This window comes from Pygocentrus nattereri, chromosome 23, assembly GCF_015220715.1.
Source record: "Pygocentrus nattereri isolate fPygNat1 chromosome 23, fPygNat1.pri, whole genome shotgun sequence".
NCBI classification, from domain to species: Eukaryota; Metazoa; Chordata; class Actinopteri; order Characiformes; family Serrasalmidae; genus Pygocentrus; species Pygocentrus nattereri.
Genome location: NC_051233.1, coordinates 10,360,402 through 10,382,143, shown reverse-complemented (window position 1 = coordinate 10,382,143; position 21,742 = coordinate 10,360,402). Strand labels below are relative to the sequence as shown.

Sequence of the window (21,742 nt, the reverse complement as noted above, 5' to 3'; positions counted from 1 at the left end):
AAGAACTGAACTTGATATAATAAAGAGTACTTGTTTAATAGACTGACAGTAGTCAAGGGCAGGTTACCCTAGCACTGAGAGATGGCGGGGCATTAGAGTATGTACGAACCTATGTCTCCTTTTTCTTCTAGAACCAGATGTAGACCTGAGAGAGAGAGAGAAAGATTTGAGACTGTGAACAAAATCTCAAACATCTACTTTTCACAAACCACTTTAATAGAAACATCAAGAGTACAATTCTGACCAATTCTAGAATTTTGTGCAACTCTAAATGACCATTCAGTATAAGTTATTTTTTCTTCCAGAGATATGCCTAAGGCATGTGTCAGGCTCCAGTCCTTGCAGGCCTCATTGAACACAGCTGATTCAGCCCATCAGCGGATTAGCCAGGACTTCATGAAGTGAAATCAGAGTGTTAGATGAGGGTAAAAGGTCTCCAGTTTGACATGCCTGGTCTAAGGGGATTAGATATAGGATAATACACTATACAGGATAATACACTAAAGGAGGGCAAAGTCCAAGGGAAATAAGTGAAAAACAAAAGTTTCTGAAAAAACGTGTTTAGATTTACTCAAATTGCAGAAAGCAGAAAATATAGGTGTGATTTTTATTTTGATAAACTGAAAGCAAGTCTCCTGAATACAATGGGAGCTGTGATAAACCCAACAATGGACAGACTAAACACTACATAATTTGATTTTTAGTTGTTGAACCTTCTGAAGTTTTCTGCTATTTTCCAGATGCTGAAAATGGATAATTGTACTTAAAGGCTGGTTTGACAGGAAATAAAAAAATGAAGAGTGGCTTCTGACTACTGTGCAATACTACACCTTGCTTACTGTTAATCTGTTTATAACACTCACATATTGCTAATGTACATAATAGTCAGGGGGTGTATAAAAAATCCACATGAATTACTCATTTTTCAAAGCTTGTTCCCAAAAAGTTGGGACAGTAGGTAAAATGCAAACAGCATGTATTTGAACAAAAACATTAGAGACAACCTATGCAATGTTCTAATATTTGACCTTATGAACTTTTTTCAAACCTCTCTTCAAACCATTAAGGTCACATAGACGTGTCCTAAACATCATAAATATGGAAGAATCCATATTTGTGAATACCAGTCCTAGTGCTGTCTGAAATGACTGCGCACAGCGATGAAGTTCATTTTGTTCTTTTTCAGAGGTCACAGTAAATCACACTGCTCTAAACCACATCAGCAAGTCTGCACAACCTGAAGACTTGGATACAGTTTGTGTAGGTTGAGATAAATTTTGTCGGGGTGTATTTTATAAAATCATTTGGACTATTTGACTTTGAGTTCTAGTGTTACTTAGCAATGTTAGGTCCAGTTCTAAACTAAAGCAGCAAAATTTGGATCTAAGTGAAAAACTGGGTGAATTTGATGTGTATATTTTACTTATTTTCAGTAGTTTTATTTTCAGTACTAACTGCACATTAATGACCATGTTGGTACGTCAAGGGTATATTTATATTGTTTGTACCTGTGCACCATGCTTTTTCTGACGGCATATGTACCTGATGCTGTTGGGAAGTGTAAAAATGACCAAGTAATTGGGAGCTCTCCTGCTGCTGGTTGTACTTGTAGCGTATGTGTTTTTTTGCGTGTGCTGTTTGTGAGGCTGCTACCAATGAACCCAAACGCCAAAGCAAGTCATGTTCTCTGTATGAGGCTCTGCAGGAAAGGGAGTGCGAAGGAAAGAACTCAAATAAAGCTGTCAGGGCACCACAGGGTGATGAGAAAGTACTGTTGCAGCCCTCCTGCTGTTCTGCAGAGAGACAGAGACAGAGAGAGAGGAGCGTACAAACAGCAACATTTACATCCTTCTTCCTTTAATTCCTCCTTGTCTCGCTCTCTCTCTTACTTCCACTCCAGCCTCTTTGTCTCCTCGCCCTCCTTTGTTCTGTCAGAGAACAGTATGTTTTATATGGGGTGGTAACTTAAAAGTTAAAATTCAATGATGCAAGAAAGAAAAACACACACAAAGACATGTTTTACAGAGAAAAGAAAATTGCATTCTATCTTACTTGGTGGCCCATCCTACACAGTTAAGCGAGACAAAACTGAGTTTTGAGCAGTGCAAGTAAAGAACAAAAGAAGGTCACTGTAACTGTATACACTAAGCTGTTGTGTGGCCTGAAGTTTTTGTTGTAACAGGTTACTAATCAGCACAATTAGTCATTAAAATTCTAGAAATATTAGTGTCATTTTTACATAGTTTAAATTTGATAACATCACTACATAATAGAACTGTTACATAATACACATTGTTATGTAAGTTACATTTACATTCAGTTTACATTCTATATCAACTAGGATCTGAGCGATATATATTGAACTGGTGAATTAGAACCTAAAACACCATAATGTTAACACACTGCTGCCAACTGCTAAATATAAATGAGGAGTACATAGAAGAGTGCAATACGGTGTACCACAAGGCTCTGTTTTAGGACCCTTGCTGTTCTCCCTTTATTTATAGCCACCAGGATATATACTCTGTAAATGTATATAATTTAAGACGGGTATTTTGTTTTCAACCCATATATCAGTTTGGAGTCTGTACCTTTGACTTTTTCAAACTGTTTCAATTCAAAAACATGGAAAAGATTGGATTTTGTTTTAATAGCACAAGACTGCACAACAATAAACTCAAATTCATCAAATTCAAACAGAAAATATGCCCTACTTACAAACACAAATGTGGTATTTGCTTGTTTCAAAGAGCTACAAACATGAACATTATCAAATATAATATTACAACATGTTTTTAATCTACTGCAAACTGCAGTATGTTCTGTTGCAGAAAGAGGGCAGTAGGAACCCTGCATTGTGTAAGCGTATTATACACTGACCATACATGGTCATTTTATATGGTCAGTGTAAGCCAAACCTGGGCCAGTCACAAATTGTCATAACAATCTTCCACCCCTCTGTCTCCACTCTTCCACTAGGATATCTGACTCTCGGGACTCGTCCTCCTCTCTTCTTTTCTCTTCTCCGCTCTCAATCCATAATTGATTAGGGGGGTATAAGCGAGACTAGCGGGCCGGTGTAACTCCAGTGCAACATGAGAGGGAGAGATAGAACAGAAGTGGAGGAGGGGTGTGACAGAGAATGATGGGGAGGGTTGTGGGTAATTTGGAGAAAGGCTCATTTTTCTCCCTCTGAAGGTCACGCGGCGTGCGAATTTTTACAGGAACCAGTTCATGTCAGAGAGCGAGCGAGGAAGATAGAGAGAAGGAGGGAGAGAGACAGCCTCTCTTCTCTCTTTCAATGCTGACACCCTGTTTTTTAAGGTTATTATGAGAGAGCTTTGTGCGATGTAATGTAGGAGTAAAACCTATATTTCAGGCTGATTTTGAGCCTCATAAATATTTCATGAAGCCAAAAAAAGCTTTCGCCTAGCAGATGCTATTATTTTGCATGAAAATGTGTGATGCTCACACTGACGGTTGGCAAAAACGGGCTATTTTTGCCTACCATCAGCTGAACAGTTCTCATTCTCTCAGGCTCATCAAATCACAAAAGATTATAATAATAATAAAAAAAGCCAGAATAAAGTAAACTAAACAGGAAGGAATTTAAGAAATAATCTACAGCATATCATCAGTTAACAGGCAATAACAATAGTCTCCCTCTACTTAAAAACACAGAAAAGCCCACTGGCTTCTATTATTAATGTCTCTTAGGGTGCATTCACACTTGGCAGGTTTGGTTCAATTAAAAGGAATCCTGGTGTGCTTGCTCTGTTAGTGTGGTTTGTTAGAGCAGGTAAGAATGTCATTCAAGAAAGTCATTCAAGACTCCAGTGCACACCAAACAAGCATACTGAGCAGGCCGGTCTTGGTTTGCTTCAACTCTGGTGTGGTTTGTTTGAAGTATGAAGGCAATAAAGACCAAAGACGTCTAAACAGACCAACGACAGGATGAACTGCCATCTTCTCTCTGCAGAACTTCTTTTATACATTGAATAAACGAGTTTCCGATGCTGCTTTGACATGCGCATGCGTTTTATCATCTCCTCATAAGCTCTAAATTGGTAAATATAGAATGGATATATTCGGTTTTAAATGGGGCCGAGGTCATTATAAAATACTTGATATACACATCTGACTGCACACTTAAACTGTAATATTATAAAGGGTGCCAACACTCGAGGCTGTTACAGGAATCTCACCCTGTACCACAGTAATGCAGGGAAACTAATACCGCAAGACAGATAAAACAAAACATACATAAAACCAACAAGCCCAGTTAGAACAGAAGGATTCAGAAAGGTGGACATCATCACTGTTATTGTACATTTTAAAACTTTTGTTTGCATCTTTTGGCTCAAACTAGAATAAGAACTAAAATGCAAATGGAAAATTAATGATGAACAAAATCACCTGTAATAAAAATTTACATTACATTAACTTACATTGAAAACTAAGACCATTTTGCCTTTTCCTGTAAAGCTACCTTTGTGGAGATACTTCAGACAGAGTAGGAGTACAAGTACATTTTTCATTTCTCACTGATACCGAGTCCGGTACCAAAATGAATTACATATTGAGAATTAAGCAGATGTTAGTGTAAATGAATGCAATGTACCTCGATCATTAAAATCATTCAAATCTATCTGATTTTGTGTTAGCTAGCTATTACATTAGTTATGTTTGATTGTGTAGTGCTGCAGTGGAGAAGAGTGGATTTTGTTCCACGTCAGAAAAGGGTTTCTGTACAGCTGTAAGTAAAGTACATTTTAGTTTTGAGCCCTCATGAGGCTGAGACTGCAGAAGCTGTGATTTGACGTATGAGGTGTGCACTGGCGAAGAGTGTTCTGTTATATTCCAGTTTCAGTCTCAGGCACTCTGCCAACAGAGTTGCTCTATCTGTCTGATGTACACTGCCCACTAAAATCATCACACTTCTTAGAATCTCAGCTGTCATATAGGACTTAAACTGGCTCTGATTATCGGGGCTTTACTGGCTTCATCAGTCCAACAGAAATCTAAATGCTAGAAGCTATAGATAGTTACATACATAGGCCCAGAAAACGATCCTGCTTAACCGTTTTGAGACGTTAATCAAGTAAGCAAGAAATCCTTGTGTGATTACCAGCTGGTACTTGCGAGTTTGTTTTTGTTACAAACACAGCATGCTAAACATTCTGTGACTGGTTGTTTTGCTTGTCAGCCAAAGCACTTCCTATCAGAGACAGCGTTTCTCAAAAAACCTAGCTGGCCTGTATTTCAGCGCAGTCTTAGAAAGCTTGCAGTGGAATTAGTTTAGTCTTGTGTTGTATTTCCAGACAAATAAAGTCATTTGGGTTTAGCAGAAAAACAGATTTCTGTTCTGTCTTCCTTCTCGACACAGTATTCCTGCAGTGAGGCCGTTAGAATTGATAAATGTCCAAAAAAAGAAGAAAAAAAGTAAATAAAAAAAGTAAAGTAAGGTTTACTTGTGTAAATGGCCACAGACACATAAACACACACCTGTCTCTCTTGTGCTTCTTGCCGCTCTTCTTCCTCTTTCCTCTCCGAGTGGGGGAGGAGCTGTCAACTCTGTGGATCAGATTACAAGAGACAGGAAACAGAGGGATGAGACTACTGTGTGCACACATAGACACACAAAGACAAACAAAATACATCCCCTCAGGCACACATGCACCACTGTCCAAAACACCACAATCACTGTTTTTTTGATAAAACCAATTTAGCTGTAGAAAAATGCTTAAAATGCAAATAATGAATTCCGATTAATCATATTAGTTTGTATATTTTTTGTGTATCATATTTGTCATAGCTATATGAATGGACAAAATAAGTTTCATCAGAAGGTATTACCTTTAATAAGTCAAGAATATTACTTTCATTATGTGAATCCTGCATTAAACATGAACATGAACCTGAACATGACAAATATGTGATTTCAACGGAGTGAGAACAGTTTCTTGTCCAGTTTTCTTCACTGATGATGCATGTTCCAACTCCTAAGCGTGTGTGTGTGTGTATACAAGAATGGGAAAGAATTCCACCTACAAAGCTTCAACAATTAGTGGCCTCAGTTCCCAAACACTTATTGAGTGTTGTTAAAAGGAAAGGCGATGTAACACAGTGGTAAACACGCCCCTGTCCCAACTTCTTTGCAACGTGTTGCAGGCATCAAATTCAAAATGAGTGAATATTTGCAAAAAACAATAAAGTTTATCCATTTGAACATTAAATATCTTGTTTTTGTAGCGTATTCAATTGAATATAGGATGAAAAGGATTTGCAAATCATCGTATTCTGTTTTTATTTGTTGTACACAACATCCCAACTTCATTGGAATTGGGGTTGTACAAGATATACATATATAACAGGCAAAAATAGTGTCATGTTGTACCCAAAATACTTGAAAAATTTCAATAAAATATCTACAATACTGTCAGGTATCTAGTTGGTATTATTTAAATCTACATCCACATTGTATAAATCACTGTGGTATGTAAAGTAACCAAAAATATTAATGTGACATGTAATTTCAGATTATTTTTCTACACCTGTGCTAAAACGTCTTTTTGAATCTGAACTGCCTGAAGTTACTGGTCTGGCTCTGTGTAATCTCACAAAATCTATTGTGACTTTCAGGCTTGTCATGGTTACTCTTTATTGCCACTTGAGTTTGCTCTTCTACTCTTACTGTAATTCTCTGGGTTGTTTCTTATAACAGTGTCTCTCTCACTCTCTCTCTCTCTCTCTCTCCCTCTCCCTCTCTCTCTCTCTCTCTCACTCCCTCTCCCTCCCTCTCTCACTCTCTCTCTCTCTCTCTCCCTTTCCCTCTCTCTCTCTCTCGCTCTCTCTTCCCTTGCCTTGATTTCCCAGGCTCCCCTTTTCACTTCCTACAAAAATTCCCTTCAGACAGTCTCGATTCTGTCACTCACGGAGCTGTAACTACGCAGCACAGTTTCGCAAATGTGCCACTCAAATGCAGCGCTTAGCCAAGTCTTAACTCCGGACTTTAAATAAGCATATACACAAAATAAACCTATACGGCTGGGACTTTAACCGCAATGCTGCTTGACATGTAACTGAGCTTTTGCAAACACAAAACCAGCAGCTGAAAATCCCAATTTAAAGGGCAATTTCTGTTTTCTCATAATATCTGCGTAATTTGTATGATGAAGATGTAAACAGTCATGCAGAGTGGTTTGATGTGAAATGCCCCATTCTGTAGAAACACAAGTCAGAATGGCTCCCAGTGGTGGTGACAGGAATCAGAAATCTGAAAGGTTTAATGACTCAAAAAGTTCCCTCACACAAAGTAATAACATGAAATGGTTATGAACATGCTGTCCGATACCTGATTCACTGTTTTAATAGTTTTGAGACGATTGTGGCCTAAAACACATTTGAAAACCATTGCAAAACAGTCCCTAAAGAACAAATATTTTTTTCAGATTTTATAATCATCAACATTATAAATAAAAAGTCAGACGAAATGTCAAGGCTCACTTTTGATTTTGGATACAAAAAAAAATAGGTAGAATTACACTGTAGACAGCATGACTCCTGGTTCCCATCACCACCAATGCAAAGAAATCTGTCAGCAAGTTTCTCACCAATGCACCGGTTTACCACTTTGAATGACTTTGTTTACATCTCAGTGACTGGAATTGATGGAATTCCCCTTTGAGTGAGAGTATGTTCTGCGAATGCTTAATAACTACACATTTTTTAAATAATGTCAAAGGCACAAGGTTCATTAGTTTGAACATTAGGCTACATTAACTAAATTAGCACTCAGAACATAAAGTTCTCTCATAAAGTTTGGGTTCTAGTGGTCAAACTGTATTTCCCTGCAAAAAATGTGCCAAGCTCTAAAGATAATAGTTTTATTGATGGTAAAAAATGGAAAAAATAAGTTACTTCATCTGTTCGTTTAATGATTTGTTGTTAAGAATATTAAAAGCTTATATGCTTAAATGCCTGACATTTTGGGATTGGCCCACTTTTTTGCACAAGAGTGTATATGTTTTGCTGATTTTCTAAGTGAAAAAATTGAACAAATCCTCTACAGAAAACGCACTTCATATTTAATTTTTTCCCCAATATGTTAAACTCAGCAACAGAGATTGTGCACTAAAATGAGCAGAAAAGTGTCATTTTAAAGTGTGCTCACTCTAGAAGATGTGTTATTTGTCTTATTTTCACTTCATGATCATTTGACCAGGGGTGTTCAAACTTTGGCAGATGTCTGTATGTATCTAAGCAGAAGCTTTAAGTTTAATAAAGCCACATCATGCTTGTTATCCTAAAATACCAAAGTAAGAAATACTAAACACAGTATTTATTCAGGCAGGATTGGTTTACCAGTCAGCTATTTGTTTCTTACATCTTTCCTCAGATTGGAAGCTGTGTTAGTGTGTAAATAAGTAAGTGTGAAAAGTGGTGATTTCCAAGTTTCGGGAGGCACATCCAATAGTTCATGATTTCTTAAACACTTCTGAAATTGAACAGAGATAACAACTGACACTGCTATGCTTTGACTGCATTTGTAACCAGTTTCTCCTAGCTAGTTTAGAAGCTGAAATGCAAATTTTGCTCTGTAATGGCTATTAAAATGTATGTTAATAAGGTGAAACGTAAAAGTATGATGATTTAATTCTACTCAAAATGTAATATTACACAGATTTTTTTTTCTCTTTACGAACTACATCTACTTTCATTTTATTACTTAAGTACTCAAAAGTGAAAGGTGATGGTGAAGTGGCTGACCGGCTATGTCTTCTGCCTTTCTTCTTCTTTCTTTTCTTTGGGGCAGGAGAGGGCGAACTGCTGGACTTCCTCTTGGCTCTGCTAGAAAGGGAAGAAAAAAAGAGTGAAGGACAAGCAGCAGTACACTAACTAAAATGAAATAAGTACATTCTCAGTTTATGTGACTGAAATGTGTACATCATTATTACATTAAGAAAATGTATTACATCCACACAATTACAGCCAAAATGGAACTGAAGGACAAATCTTTGCTGACATAATTACATGTTATTACATGTATTTTATACTTACTTATACATACTTAATATATTTTAACATACTCAAGCGTACTTAAACGTAACTAAATTTAATTTTTATCAACTTAAGCATCATTTATTTATTTTAAAGGGCTTTTAAAGTACACATTAGTACATACTTTTAGTGCATTTTAGTTACAGTACAACACAATGAGTAGCACTTAATTGTATCAGTAAATTCAGTAGGGTTTTTAAAACATATATATACAAAACTACCTACAAAGTACATATATACATCTGCTCAAGTGTAACTTAGGTTGGTTAAAACACTCAAAATTGCAACTGTATTTTATATATTGTTGCTGTCTAGAGATGTTTAAAATGTTATCCCCAAAATAATAACTTCATAGAAGAAGCAGAAGACAAATGTTCTAATGTAAGTTAACGTTAAATGCTTTATTCCAAATGATTTTACAGAATTTCTATTGGTCCATTTATTATGAGATTTTCACACAAAGGACAGTTGACATTTTTATAACATATGAGTTATAAAAATGTACAGTGATTAAATATTTAGTTATAGCTTAATTATAACTTAAGTTGTCTTATGTTGTTCAAAAATAATACACTTAGTATATATTCAATTATGTTTAAAGCGTAAACATTAAATGTATTTACTTTTCATATTAAATGCACTTAAATGCAATAAAGAGCCTGAGGTGTGTAGTGTTGGTTCTAACAATAGACCCTAAGGGACCCCATGCACTGCACAGACATTTTGTTTAAATATATGCGTTGAAAAAAGTAAACACAACCTCTATAGCAAATTATTCTAAACAAAAAACTAAGGCTACTTTAATTTTGCTAATACTTTGACTAAAAAAAAAAAACAGAAATGAGCAATTGTGGCATGTGCAAAAGTATGGGCACCCTTCCAGTTGTAAAGTCTCAGAACTTGTTAGGCCTTAGTTGACTAGTTAGGACTGGTTAGGCACCCAAGAAATCTGATATGTGGCCAAAAATGCATGTATATCATAAAGGGTCAGGCATATACAGTACTTACCTGTACAAATACATACATGTAAGTATCAAATATCTATATATGGATCATTTGTGTGAGATGTGAGTGAACATGTATCTACAGGTAAAAAAATGTACTGTTATCCATTTAAGCAAGAGAACACGAAAGGGAGTGTATTATCGCAAAATAACATCACAGCTGTAATTTGGTGGCCATAGATCATCACAGCTGTGATGTTACTTGCAATAACACACAACCTTGAGCGTTCCATTGCTTTTATATAACAGTTGAATAAATACAGTAATAAAATTAATACATTGGGCCGTGAACGCTGTGTTTAATATGTTTTGATGTTTGCAGTTCCTTCTACCAAATTATAGCTCCTTAAAAAGCAGCTTGTTGCTATGTCACAGTAACGAGCTCTGCCCACTCACTGCACAGCCGGCAGTTTGTTCTCCAGATCCACACAGACCAACTGACAGTTTGGGAAGTCAGTGTAGTCTCATCTTCAGAGTCTGACCAAATCAGCTGTCGGTCAAATGTGATCTTGAAAGTATCAATTTTATGTTTGTGTACAAACAGAAATATAGATTGAGCATCTCCTATCAAAGTCATTGCTTAGCAACGGCATCTCAGTGGAGTGATACAGTGTTTGTGGAAAAACCTGTTATGTTATGGCGAAATAACATCACAGTTAGAACGCTTCTCAACCAATCAGCTTGTGGTTGAAACTAACTATTATATAATTGCTTTTAAACAGTAAATTATTTTAATATATCAAGGAACAATATTATAATACATATATAAATAAAATAAAATATATGTATGCAATCAAAACAAAGTTTATGCATCCACTGGACAGACTCCATGTTTTTAAAAATGTTTTGAGTGAAAAGCATCTTCTATATGGACCAAATGTAAATATGGCGTTTCTTATTCTCCGCACGTCTTAGAGCATAATTTCTATTTATTTGCTGAGTTTAATATGGGAAAAAACATATCAAATGAAAAATGTGCCAGATCTTTGGTACAGGCCACTTTCTGTGTTTCCTCAATATGTTAAATTCAGTGAAATGCACATTAGTAAGTAAGGGCACATAAAAAAGTGCAGAAATGCATTCTCTGAAGACGGTGTGCTCACTTTAAAATAAACAATTTGACCAAGGGTGCCCAAACATTTGCATATGACAGTCAGCGCTGTTCACATCAGTGATTCTGGTTCCCATCACCCCCATTGTAAAGAAATCTGAAAGCTTCTTTTACACCATTTAAAAAAAAATGGAATAACTGTGTTTAATAATATATATAATCTATCTCTATCACTAACAGTACTTTCACTTGACTGTGTGTTTAGACTACTGTTTACACCTCTGACTGCAACTGCAATATGTAGCAACTTAATTACAAATACTAGAATCCATGTAGTGCAGCCCTCCTGTGATCTCCTCTACCAATATTTCATCCTTCTCTCTCTCTCTCTCTCTCTCTCTCTCTCTCTCTCTCGTTTGCTAATTTCTGTTCATTATGTGCTGCCTGCATAAACTTCTGTGTCTGCTTTACTGCAAACTCACTCCTGGGGGTGTTAGTCGACACAGCAATACTGAGCTGAACTCTGACTCCCTCTCTATAGAATGTAGCTGCTTATGCGATCCTCTCTCTCTCCTGCTCTCTTCTGTGTAGGCACACAGAGCAGAGGCCATGATATGTTCTCTGTTCTTACCTGTAGTCATCGTGGGCGACAGAATCACGATCGTAGTAATCTCCTTGCCAGCCGTAGTCTTCCTCGTAGCCATCGGCAAATGCGCGGCCCTCAGCATCCTCTTCATCACCATGGGGCAACACGGTGACCCTGAGATTATAGAGCAAAGATAATATAACTGTAAACATTTATTTGCTACAGTACACTTACCGCTTAGAAAGTGAAACAATTTATGCGCTTACCTATTTAATATTTAATGTTTATAATGCCTTTTGTCTTGTGTGCTGTTCACACTGCCAGGTACTGTATGAATGGTATGTTAAGTGTTACCCTGCTGCACTTCGCACTACATGGCACACACTATAGCATTTCACTATACTGTATACTTGTCTATATATAAAAGGGAACAATATGAGTGGGTTAAAGGGTAGTATGACAACAGATGGGCTACAGTATGTAAATGTACACCTATATAGTGGACCTATAAGGTAGGTGGAGCTCATGAAGTGGTCAGTGAGTGATGTAGGTCAGTGGGCCTCATTCACCAAATGTTCTTAAGAAGAAATTCCTTATGCAGATTTTCCAAAGATTTCGACATTCAACAATGTTTTCTTGTATTAGGCATTTGTTCTTAGGTAAAACAGTATGTACACACGCAGTTTAAGAACATGCTGATGTAGACTTTTTCTTAGAACCTTTCTTAAGAACAAATTTAAGAAAAAACTTAAGAACATATTTATGAATGAGGCCTAGTGTTTCTAACAAAGTGAACTATGTAAGATCTTCAAAGTTTCTTCTCCCTTCAAAAGTTTTACACTTCCCAGTCACAATGCCATTACAAGATATTCATTTTTCAGTGTCAAGAAAAAAGTAGAAATCAAAACATATTCTATATAATAATACACTAACAGAAAATTACACAAAAGACTCAAAGACTACATTCACATTACCAGGTTGAAGTGGTACAAATCCATTATTTTTTGCCCTAAGGTGACTCAAATCTGATGTTTTCAGGGCTGTGTGGACATTTTTTCTGATCCGACCTGAGACACTTTCATATGCAGTCCTACATCGGATACATTTCGGATTCGTGGCCCTGGGACCTTAATGTGACGCTCAGATCAGCTGAGAGTTGTTATGTATTGAGTTGGATGTGCAAATGCGGGTCATCTCAGGACGCCTGTTTGTTCACATTAATGACAGATTTGAATCACTTACCTAGACCAGTGTGAACCATCCAGTCAGAGAGACTGGATTTAAGCAAAAAATCAGATTTGAGCAATGAGGCTTGTAATGTGAACGCAGCTAAATATAATGTCAGTTGTTTCAGTCTTTAGTATGTCCACTCTTTGCCTTTATTACAATTTCTATTCTTTCTAAGAGAGCTGCTTTCAGTTTCCAAAGAAATCTGCAGGGCTATTCTTCCACTGCAGTTGGTTGCATTTTCTGCTTATCACAATCCACCATTAAGTCGATACCAGTACCGTTATCTCTATTACTTTCAATCATTTTTGTACCTTTCAGCAGACAGAAATAGAACTTGTACTTAATGCCTGTTTTGGCTAGAAACTAAATAAATGAAAACTGGACTCTGCCTTCCACACAATATTATGTATCGTACACTGTGATTCATGAGACTCTAGAGACACCAGTGATTAGTACAGACATGTGCACACCTGTGAACTAAAGTACTGCAAGCAGGGGCAGAAAGAGGATTAGCGGGTGGCTCCTACCATCTGCACAGGTTCTGTAACAAAGTGTCTGTGTGTGCGTGCTCTGTTGAGATGCATTAAGCTCTTTTTGCATATTAACAACATGATCTGCCCCATCACGCTCCCCAGTGCCAGTCAATTCCCTCCACAGTCACTACAGCCACATAGTCCCGTTAGTGCTGCAATTATGTGCCTACTAATCTCCATACAGTAATTGCCATTGGTGGGATTTCTTAAGCGATGCTAAAACCAACAACCTCGCTGCATGGCCTGAGGCTTTAGCCCGAGGCTTTACTCCTTTTGGAGTCGGGACCCTTTCATCTTCTTCATCTTTTTACTCCTTCACTCCTGCTTCATTGAAACGGGATAAAAGCTGCATTTAGAATAGTCATTTTAATGGTTCTACCAATAACACTTCACTGGGGGTGCATTAAAGGAATGGTTCTGCAAAAAAAAATCTAATTTGTACAATTATCAAATGTAATTGATCAGACAAGACACATTTGGTGTCCAGATTTTGCTGCTACACAATGCTAATGTAGTTAGCAAGCAATAGAAGTCAGTCACTAAAGTCTTTTCCATAAATACATAAAGACAAATCTTCATAGATCTTCACAAATCTTCAAATGCTTCAACATCCCTAGGTCGTCCATAGCATATAGCTATGCTTTTATATGCCTGCTCTCATATTATGTTGAATTTCTTCTCACTTGTAGAATAAGAAAAGAAAAATTCTGTGGTAAAAGCTTTGAATCCATGCCACATTTGTGGGTTTTTTTGTAAAAGAAGCAATACTTTATTATGATTTAAATGTATTTTGAGAAATAAAGGCTTATTGCTCAGATAAACAGCTTTAAAGTCAATTCGAAATGGAAATCGCAACACATCTTCCTTCTGTTCTGATGTTTTTTTTTAGCACAGATCCACACCTGTTAGAACTAGGCCTCCAGGATGGCGCATGAATGTCAAACTGAAAAAATAAATGCTAATTTTGGCTAGCAGCCCATTGGGATTGTGGTAGTACGTTAGCGGTAAGCTAACAACAATTCAAATGAATGTTTTTTCATGCACACACAAAGTTTTATTGTACTCTTCCATAACCTAAGAATAGCTCAGCCAGTTTGAAGTCCCTGTAGTTACTGATTAATATATAAATATAATATAAACACACACACACACACACACATTTTCTAAGGCACTTCTCTCTCAGGGTCGCGGGGAGGTCCTGGAGCCTGTCCCAGCGGTCATTGGTACATTGGTCTCACCCATTGTAAATCTAAATGTCACTGTCAACTGTCACTGTGACCTCCTAGTTATTTTAGTAGTTAATCTGACTTGTTATGCCTTCAGTTCAGCTCCTTAAGTCCTAACCAATGGGAGAGCTTGCTTGGCTGTATCTACCTAGATATCAGAGAGGAAAGTCGTTTTCTGTTGGGTGTTTCAGCATTTTATCCCTTTTTTGTTTAAAATGTTTAAACAGAACAAGCAAGATAGTTCTATTAAATTAAAACTTACTTAAAAATGTCAAACATATTTTCACTTAAATCTCATTGGGTATTGGGTTCCCAGTACATATTTCTCTCGACAACAGGTGGGGTGGTGGGAGGAAGAGATGACGCTTGATATTACTGGTTAATTCTATAATGTCCTTTGATTCATATCTGATTGGATAATATTTAATGTTTTGATTAAGACTTATACACAGGCATCAATACATTTTTGATGGAAAATGATAGAAAAACAAGATTTTTGTTTAAACGTTGTGTATGAAAATGCATGCTTTATACGAAAGGCACTTGCACTAACTCTGAAAATGTTTTGGTAGATTTTAGGTTGACTTTATTTATTGAATTTTTGTAATTTTTCCCCAGGATTGTATATTTGCTTTACATTCTGTATCATCAGGTTTCCATTAGTTTTAATGTCAAATAATGACATAAACATGGCAAAAGTGAAAATATTTCTTTTCTTTTCATAAACCAAAATGAAACAAGACTGTGGGCACAATCATTTTCATTACTTGTTTTGATTTATGGGAAGCAAAAATTCATCTTTTGCATGTGTGCCATGTTTATACATAAAAAGTATGGAAAATACACGGAAGTGCAGGCTTGAATCCCGCAATGTAGAATCTGTATCCAAACACTGATGTTCTTCACAATTATGTAATCATGTAGCTGCTTTTAAATAAGTATGTAAGGTCAATCAAACGTATAGCACAACAACAACAACAACCACAGCTGTAGACTTTGAACAGTTAAGGTCTTTATGCCTTTGAGATCCATCCAGTGAACCTGTCTCCAAGTAAATCTCAGCAGCATGACTAACTTCAGTGACCTCTACATCTTTACAAAAATACATCCCCTGGTTATCTGGCAAGATCTATACAGTCCTGCCACAGTGTGAAGGGCTCATTTATTATAGCAGGTCACCCTGTGGCTGAATGACTTCATGCTCATCTCTGACTGTCTCTGATGCCCTGACGATTCATAGCAATGAATAAGAGTGCACTCATAACATGCACCTTCAAGCTATACTGCAATCCTGCAGTAGTCAAAGACATAATAGACTCTGAGTAAAGAACACAATCATGCCTCAGGGTTTATAAAGCTTTGCAAGTAGGCACTGTTGTGGTGTGTTAGAGACAAACCAATATTCTAAGCTCATGCTTGCAAAAGAGAAACAGTGGAAATGGGCTCATAGCTTTCCGAGCAAGAACAAGCAGTGTCAGTAAGATATGTCTGTAGTGTTTCAGCATGGTCATCAGTTCAGTGTAGAGTTATTATTGTCAATTGGCTGTACATTTAATTTACATTACATAATGATTGATTAGATAAGTACACAGTTAGTTATTTAAAAAGGTACATTTACATTCAGTTTACATTCTGCATCTGCAACAGCCACATGGCAATATGGGAAGTTAGGGGGTGCTGAGGGGGCTTCAACATTCCCACATTTCAGGACTGCACAATTTAAGATTTGGGGATTTGGAGACGTCTCTAGTGGGAATGTGTAATTGCATAAACATTTGGTAATGCCGGTTGTACTTCGGACCCAATCCCCAAGTGATTGATTGCGAGAGTGTTGAAAGTGTGTTCAATGGGAAGTCAGTCGAACTTCATGAAGGACATGTTTTTTGTTGATGTGAGTGAATTATCTACTATTGTCAACATATCTTCATCAGTATAATGTTAATTTTGCATATCTCTGTTTTGGTAGACAACCTTGTATCTCCATTTTTGGTGTTCTTCAGTTTTTGACATAATTTGAAAATACCTGTTACCATTTGCATTGTGTGTAAATTTGGAAAAAAAAGACTTGGAAAAAGTCTGGTTCCATTCACTTACATTAAAATTAAAGTAGGTGTTATCCATCTCCTGCAAAGTTACCATTTTGGAGATACAAGGTTTTCTTTTGACAACAGCGATATGAGATCTAATCCATTTTGAGTCTGTGACATTAATAAGTAAAGAACGAGAAAGAGCAGAGGGAACATTGTTGTCCCTCGCCACATTGCAGCATGTTCTATTTGAAGTTTTCATGAACTGTTCAAAAAATCATTTCGCATGATGTCAGAACCCCCAACTGAAAGCACCTTTCCCTGTCCGTGCTTCCATGAAATAACTGTAGGAAGAGCGTCCGAGCAAGGATGGTGATAATGAATGACACTAGAATTGCTGTAATTCCAGTATGATCATCACATTAAAAACATATTTAGAACTGTTCTTGTACGCAGAGCTGGAGCTGCTGCATTAGACGAGGAACGACAGAGTGGGAGGAAGGTGGGATGAGAGGAAGGGAAGATGCGCTTGGTTGGATGAAGGATGCACTGTTATTAAGTCGGTGTCCCAGGGTTACTGGCATGATGTACGGTTGCCGTGGCATCTTCAGGGCATGCTATGGCATTAACAGAGGGTCATTTTTTATCTTTAAAGCAGCAAGTTCTGTGATCCTCAGAGAGGGGGCTTAGCTTCCGATGCAGCAAATGAAGAAGAGACGCAAATGTGAGGAGCGTATCTGTGATAAAAATAGTAAAAGAAAGACACTAAATCTAAGTTTTTATTTTTTGTGTTGTGTAAAATACTGTATGTCCATACATTAATCGAACATCATCGACAATCGACAAACCTAAAATCATGGCACGATCAATGAAAACATCAAACATAACAGTGCAATTTATGAAAAAAGGCTTTGGGCTTTACTGAATAAACATACTTGCTTACATTTACATTTAAAACACAAAATATAAAATGTGCCATATCCTTTGTACAGACCACATTTTATGTTTTTTTTTTACCTAATATTCAGCAAATAAACAGTAATTGTGTATTAAAATGTGCAAAAGTGCATTCTCTATGGAGGATGTGTTAACTTGTAACTTTTAATTTTTTATTTTTTTTTACATTTAAATTAAAACATTTTGGTTTGGAAATAAATGTGTACAAATGCATCATCTTCACTATTTGTGTTTGTTTTAGAAACATTATTTAGAAGCATCATGAAAAATGCATACCAATGCTGGCTAAAAAAATTATCGCCAATGAGTGGACCAAATGAAATGCTCCAAAAATGCTTGGAATAATTTCTGTACATGAACTTACATTAAAAGTTAAAATGTTTTTGCTTTCTTCTGTAAATCTGTCATTTTTAGAGGTGGATTTTTTGGACAGCGATGATAGATGTGGTAGTGTGCATTTATGTGTATGTGGCACTGGGACAAGTGGTCTTTCTGGCACTTTCAGATGTCAGGGAGTGCATTTATATGCACTCAAAAATAAGGATTTCTGCAGTTACCTGATTATTTAAATGTCCAAGTAAACAGCATACTCCAATTTTCAGGTCTAGAATCTGATAAATAGAGCTGGATTTTAGTTCAGTAATACTTTTGCTTGGATTTCTTTCAGAATTGTCAGTTGGTGCATGTGCAAAAACAATGGCACTAGAAATAAGCCAGCAGCACTGCCAACTACATTCTTGATGAAATGAAGGATTTAAATATTCTTCATCTTCTAATCGATATACATTATCTGATTGCCCAGATATTGATCGGGGTAATCAGATCGGATTACTGATAAAATTTTCTGCAGTTATCGGATTATTCAGTGCATGTAAACGCACTCAGTGTCACTGATTGATTGATAGTGGTCAACCATCCAACAACATCCATCCTATCCAAGAGCATCTGTGATCAGAACCAATGATGAATTGCTAAAGCAGCATTTCCCAACCCGGTCCTCAGAGACCACCAGAGGGTCCAAATTTTTTCTTCATCCCTATGTGTTGTGAGTTATGTTGGGGCGAAAACATAGACCGTTTGGGGAGCCCTGGTGATTGGGAAACAGCAAGCAAGAGGATAGTTAACCTGAGTTGTGCATAGCAACTGTACAACATCAAGGTGGAGCTATAAGATAGGTGTTTCTAATAAAGGGGCCAGTATGAAGCATAATTTCAGCACATGTAAGCTACATTCATGGATGGCAGGGTTCTAAGAAAGAATCAGGCCTTTCAGTACTGGTTAGCCCCCTCATTAGTCAAGATCATAGAGTCACAGAGAGGAGGAGGGACTCTCTGTGTGTGTGTATGTGTGTGTGTGTCTGTGTGTGTGTGTGTGTGTGTGGGTGTGTACGTGTGTTCCACTGTGGTTATATGACACTGTAAAAGCAGCACACTAAACTTCAGAGCAAACCACAGTACTGAGCTAAAGATCTACAGGAACAACAGTTAAATGAGGCCTGAAAGTGATTCATTATTGCGCCCTGTGTTTGTGTCACTCACGGTGGTCTTGGGTGAGATCCTTCTCTGGTTATGACTCCCTCTTTCTCCATCAGCATCTGCCGAAAGGTCCCAACCTTCTGCCGGATCTCCTCTTCTGAGTATCTACACAAAAAACACAAACGCACATTAACTAAACTGTGACACAAATAAGCAAATAATACACATGGTTGACTAAAATCACAGACACAAACCTATTAGTATCAGTGAAAATAGCACCAATGAAAGCGGCTTGTGTTACATTGTGATGACAGCCTGCTTGCATATGAGGACAGAAAAGCCTTTCTACATGGTCCAACAAGAGAATGGCTTATTCAAGAAGATTTCAATTGATTCCTACTTATTTGCCAGTCTTTATAGAAAGATGAAAATAAACAGCTGCTCATATTTAAAGCTGAATGTGTAAACCTCAACAAAAAATACCATTAAAAATAACAAAGTCTCTGAAATGCCCAGGCAGTGCTCAGGTGGAGTTTTTATAGCCAAACTCCATTTGTATCAATGATTGTAAAATAACTGACACTCAATAAAAGAACTGAGCACTGTAAGTTCTGATGCCTTTGCACAGCAATATACTGAAAAAGTAAAGGTAAAATCAGTGATAAACATGTTATCAACTCCCACACTGCCTTGCAAAGAGAAAGTCATACAAAGTGATACAAAACGGTGTTTTAGAGTGGAGAAAAACTAAAACAATATCCAGACACATCTGGACAATGTCAGTGTGAACTATATATATATATATACACACACACACACACACACAAATATATATATATATATATCTTACTTCATAATCTTATTTCAGATAAGGTAGAAATGATGTCCATACACCAGGCAGTAAGTTATTCAGGTTGACTTTAAACCACAAAATCTGACCATTTAAAAACATACTGGCTGCTATTATTGATCATCGGAATTTTTTGCTCCTAAAACTGGTATCAGTATTGGTGTGAAGCCATATCAGTCGAGCCGTAACACATACACTCACAGGTCTCAGACAGCAAGAAGAAGAGAAAGAGAAGAATGACACTGCCAGCATGAGGCCATTCACTTTACCTCTCTCTCTCTCTAGCTCACTGACATATGCACCACAACAACCTTGCCCGCCATTATGTCCACTAGAGAACAATCCTGCATCAGAAACAGCGACAGTGAGTCAAATAATGTGACACGGCCATGGCGCGTGAAGGACGCTAATAGAGATATCACACACAACAGCGAGAGGTCACGGGGACAGCGAGTGTGTGTGCAGAACAGCATAGATCATTCCTCCTCTTTCAGTTTGATCCGTAACAGATACAGACAGCACTGAACTGCAGGAGCATCCTGATCTCTATCAGTCTAACACAGCTGCTAATTCAAAGCAGCAACCACTTATAATATCACAAGCATTATGGAACAGCGCACTAATTGTTAGGAACGTAGTTGATGATGAAAAGTCCATTTAGCAACGTATTATAAGTAAATGAAGCACCTTTGAAGTGTGTCTTTATCTGCTGGAATGATTTCATTTCAAGAGTGTAGGTCTTTTAAATGTCACTGTCAATAGACTTTCTTATAATTATGCGTATAGAGTTATTAAACAGTAGAATATCTGTGTGTGAGCTATTCTCTAGCCCAGTGGTGTAACATGTGATCCTCAGTGTTGTAAGAGAAGCTTTTGGACTGCACTCGCATACAATCACGAACTAGGCCCAATGTAGTAACACCAAATCCACTCAGAGCCAAAGTCTCTACTGACTGTCAAATCCAACAGTCAGATTAACTGTTTGACTGTTAAACGTGCACTTTGTAAAAAAAGGTTTTTGTTAAAACCGAAAAAAGTAGCATTACTCAGTCAGAAGAAAAAACCCCCGCTAAAATATGGTGTGTGTGCGCTGCTGTGAGTCGCCCTGTAAAACCTGAAATAATAATGTAAAAGTCAAAGGCATCAGATTGGATTCTACTGGGATTTTTTTTCTAGACCACGTCACACATCTTTACATATTACTGTCACATGTACAGGCTCAAAAAGAAGGTCTGGCTCTATGTTCTGGTTTTTAATTGCAAAATCATTATTATACTGATGATACATATGTTGACAATAGCAAATAATTCACTAACATCCTTGGAAGACATGATCTTCTCCAAGTTTTGACTGAATTCTCATTGAATACTCTTTCCACTGTACTTGCGGTGATCAGACTCATCCATTTGAGTCTGAAGCACAGCCCACTTTACAAAATGCTCTTCTGAACGTTGCATGCAATTACACATTTGCTCTACAGAGGGCTCCAAAATCCCCAAAACAGACATAGTGTAGCTTTAATCAAACGTCTGATTCAATGATGAATTGTCAAGTTAACATTATTACCTTTGGAGATTCAGTTGGACTGGGTCAAAGGCATTTTAGGGGGAACCTGCCCATTTTCTATTCATCCCAATATCATATCAAAATCACAAAAATGTGATTTTGTCCACAACTAGTGGCAAAATAATATATAAATAAATAAATAATTAAATAAATTCAATTAAACAAACAAATAACTTA

The 21,742-nt window shown here is 37.1% G+C and overlaps 1 protein-coding gene across 3 annotated transcripts in view; it reads right to left on the bottom strand.

Annotated features, from left to right (window-relative positions):
* srrm3 (serine/arginine repetitive matrix 3) overlaps positions 1-21,742 on the bottom strand; it is a 124,295-nt gene that overhangs the window by 19,117 nt on the left and 83,436 nt on the right. For 2 of the 3 annotated variants that reach the window (XM_037533370.1, XM_037533371.1), the window contains exons 3-7: positions 19,213-19,314; positions 11,747-11,875; positions 8,770-8,850; positions 5,506-5,574; positions 110-145 (exon numbers count right to left, since the gene is read on the bottom strand). In XM_037533370.1, the coding sequence (XP_037389267.1) occupies positions 110-145; positions 5,506-5,574; positions 8,770-8,850; positions 11,747-11,875; positions 19,213-19,314 (417 nt within the window). The remainder of the gene's footprint in view (positions 1-109; positions 146-5,505; positions 5,575-8,769; positions 8,851-11,746; positions 11,876-19,212; positions 19,315-21,742) is intronic. The other variant, XM_017714884.2, reaches the window with a different exon arrangement.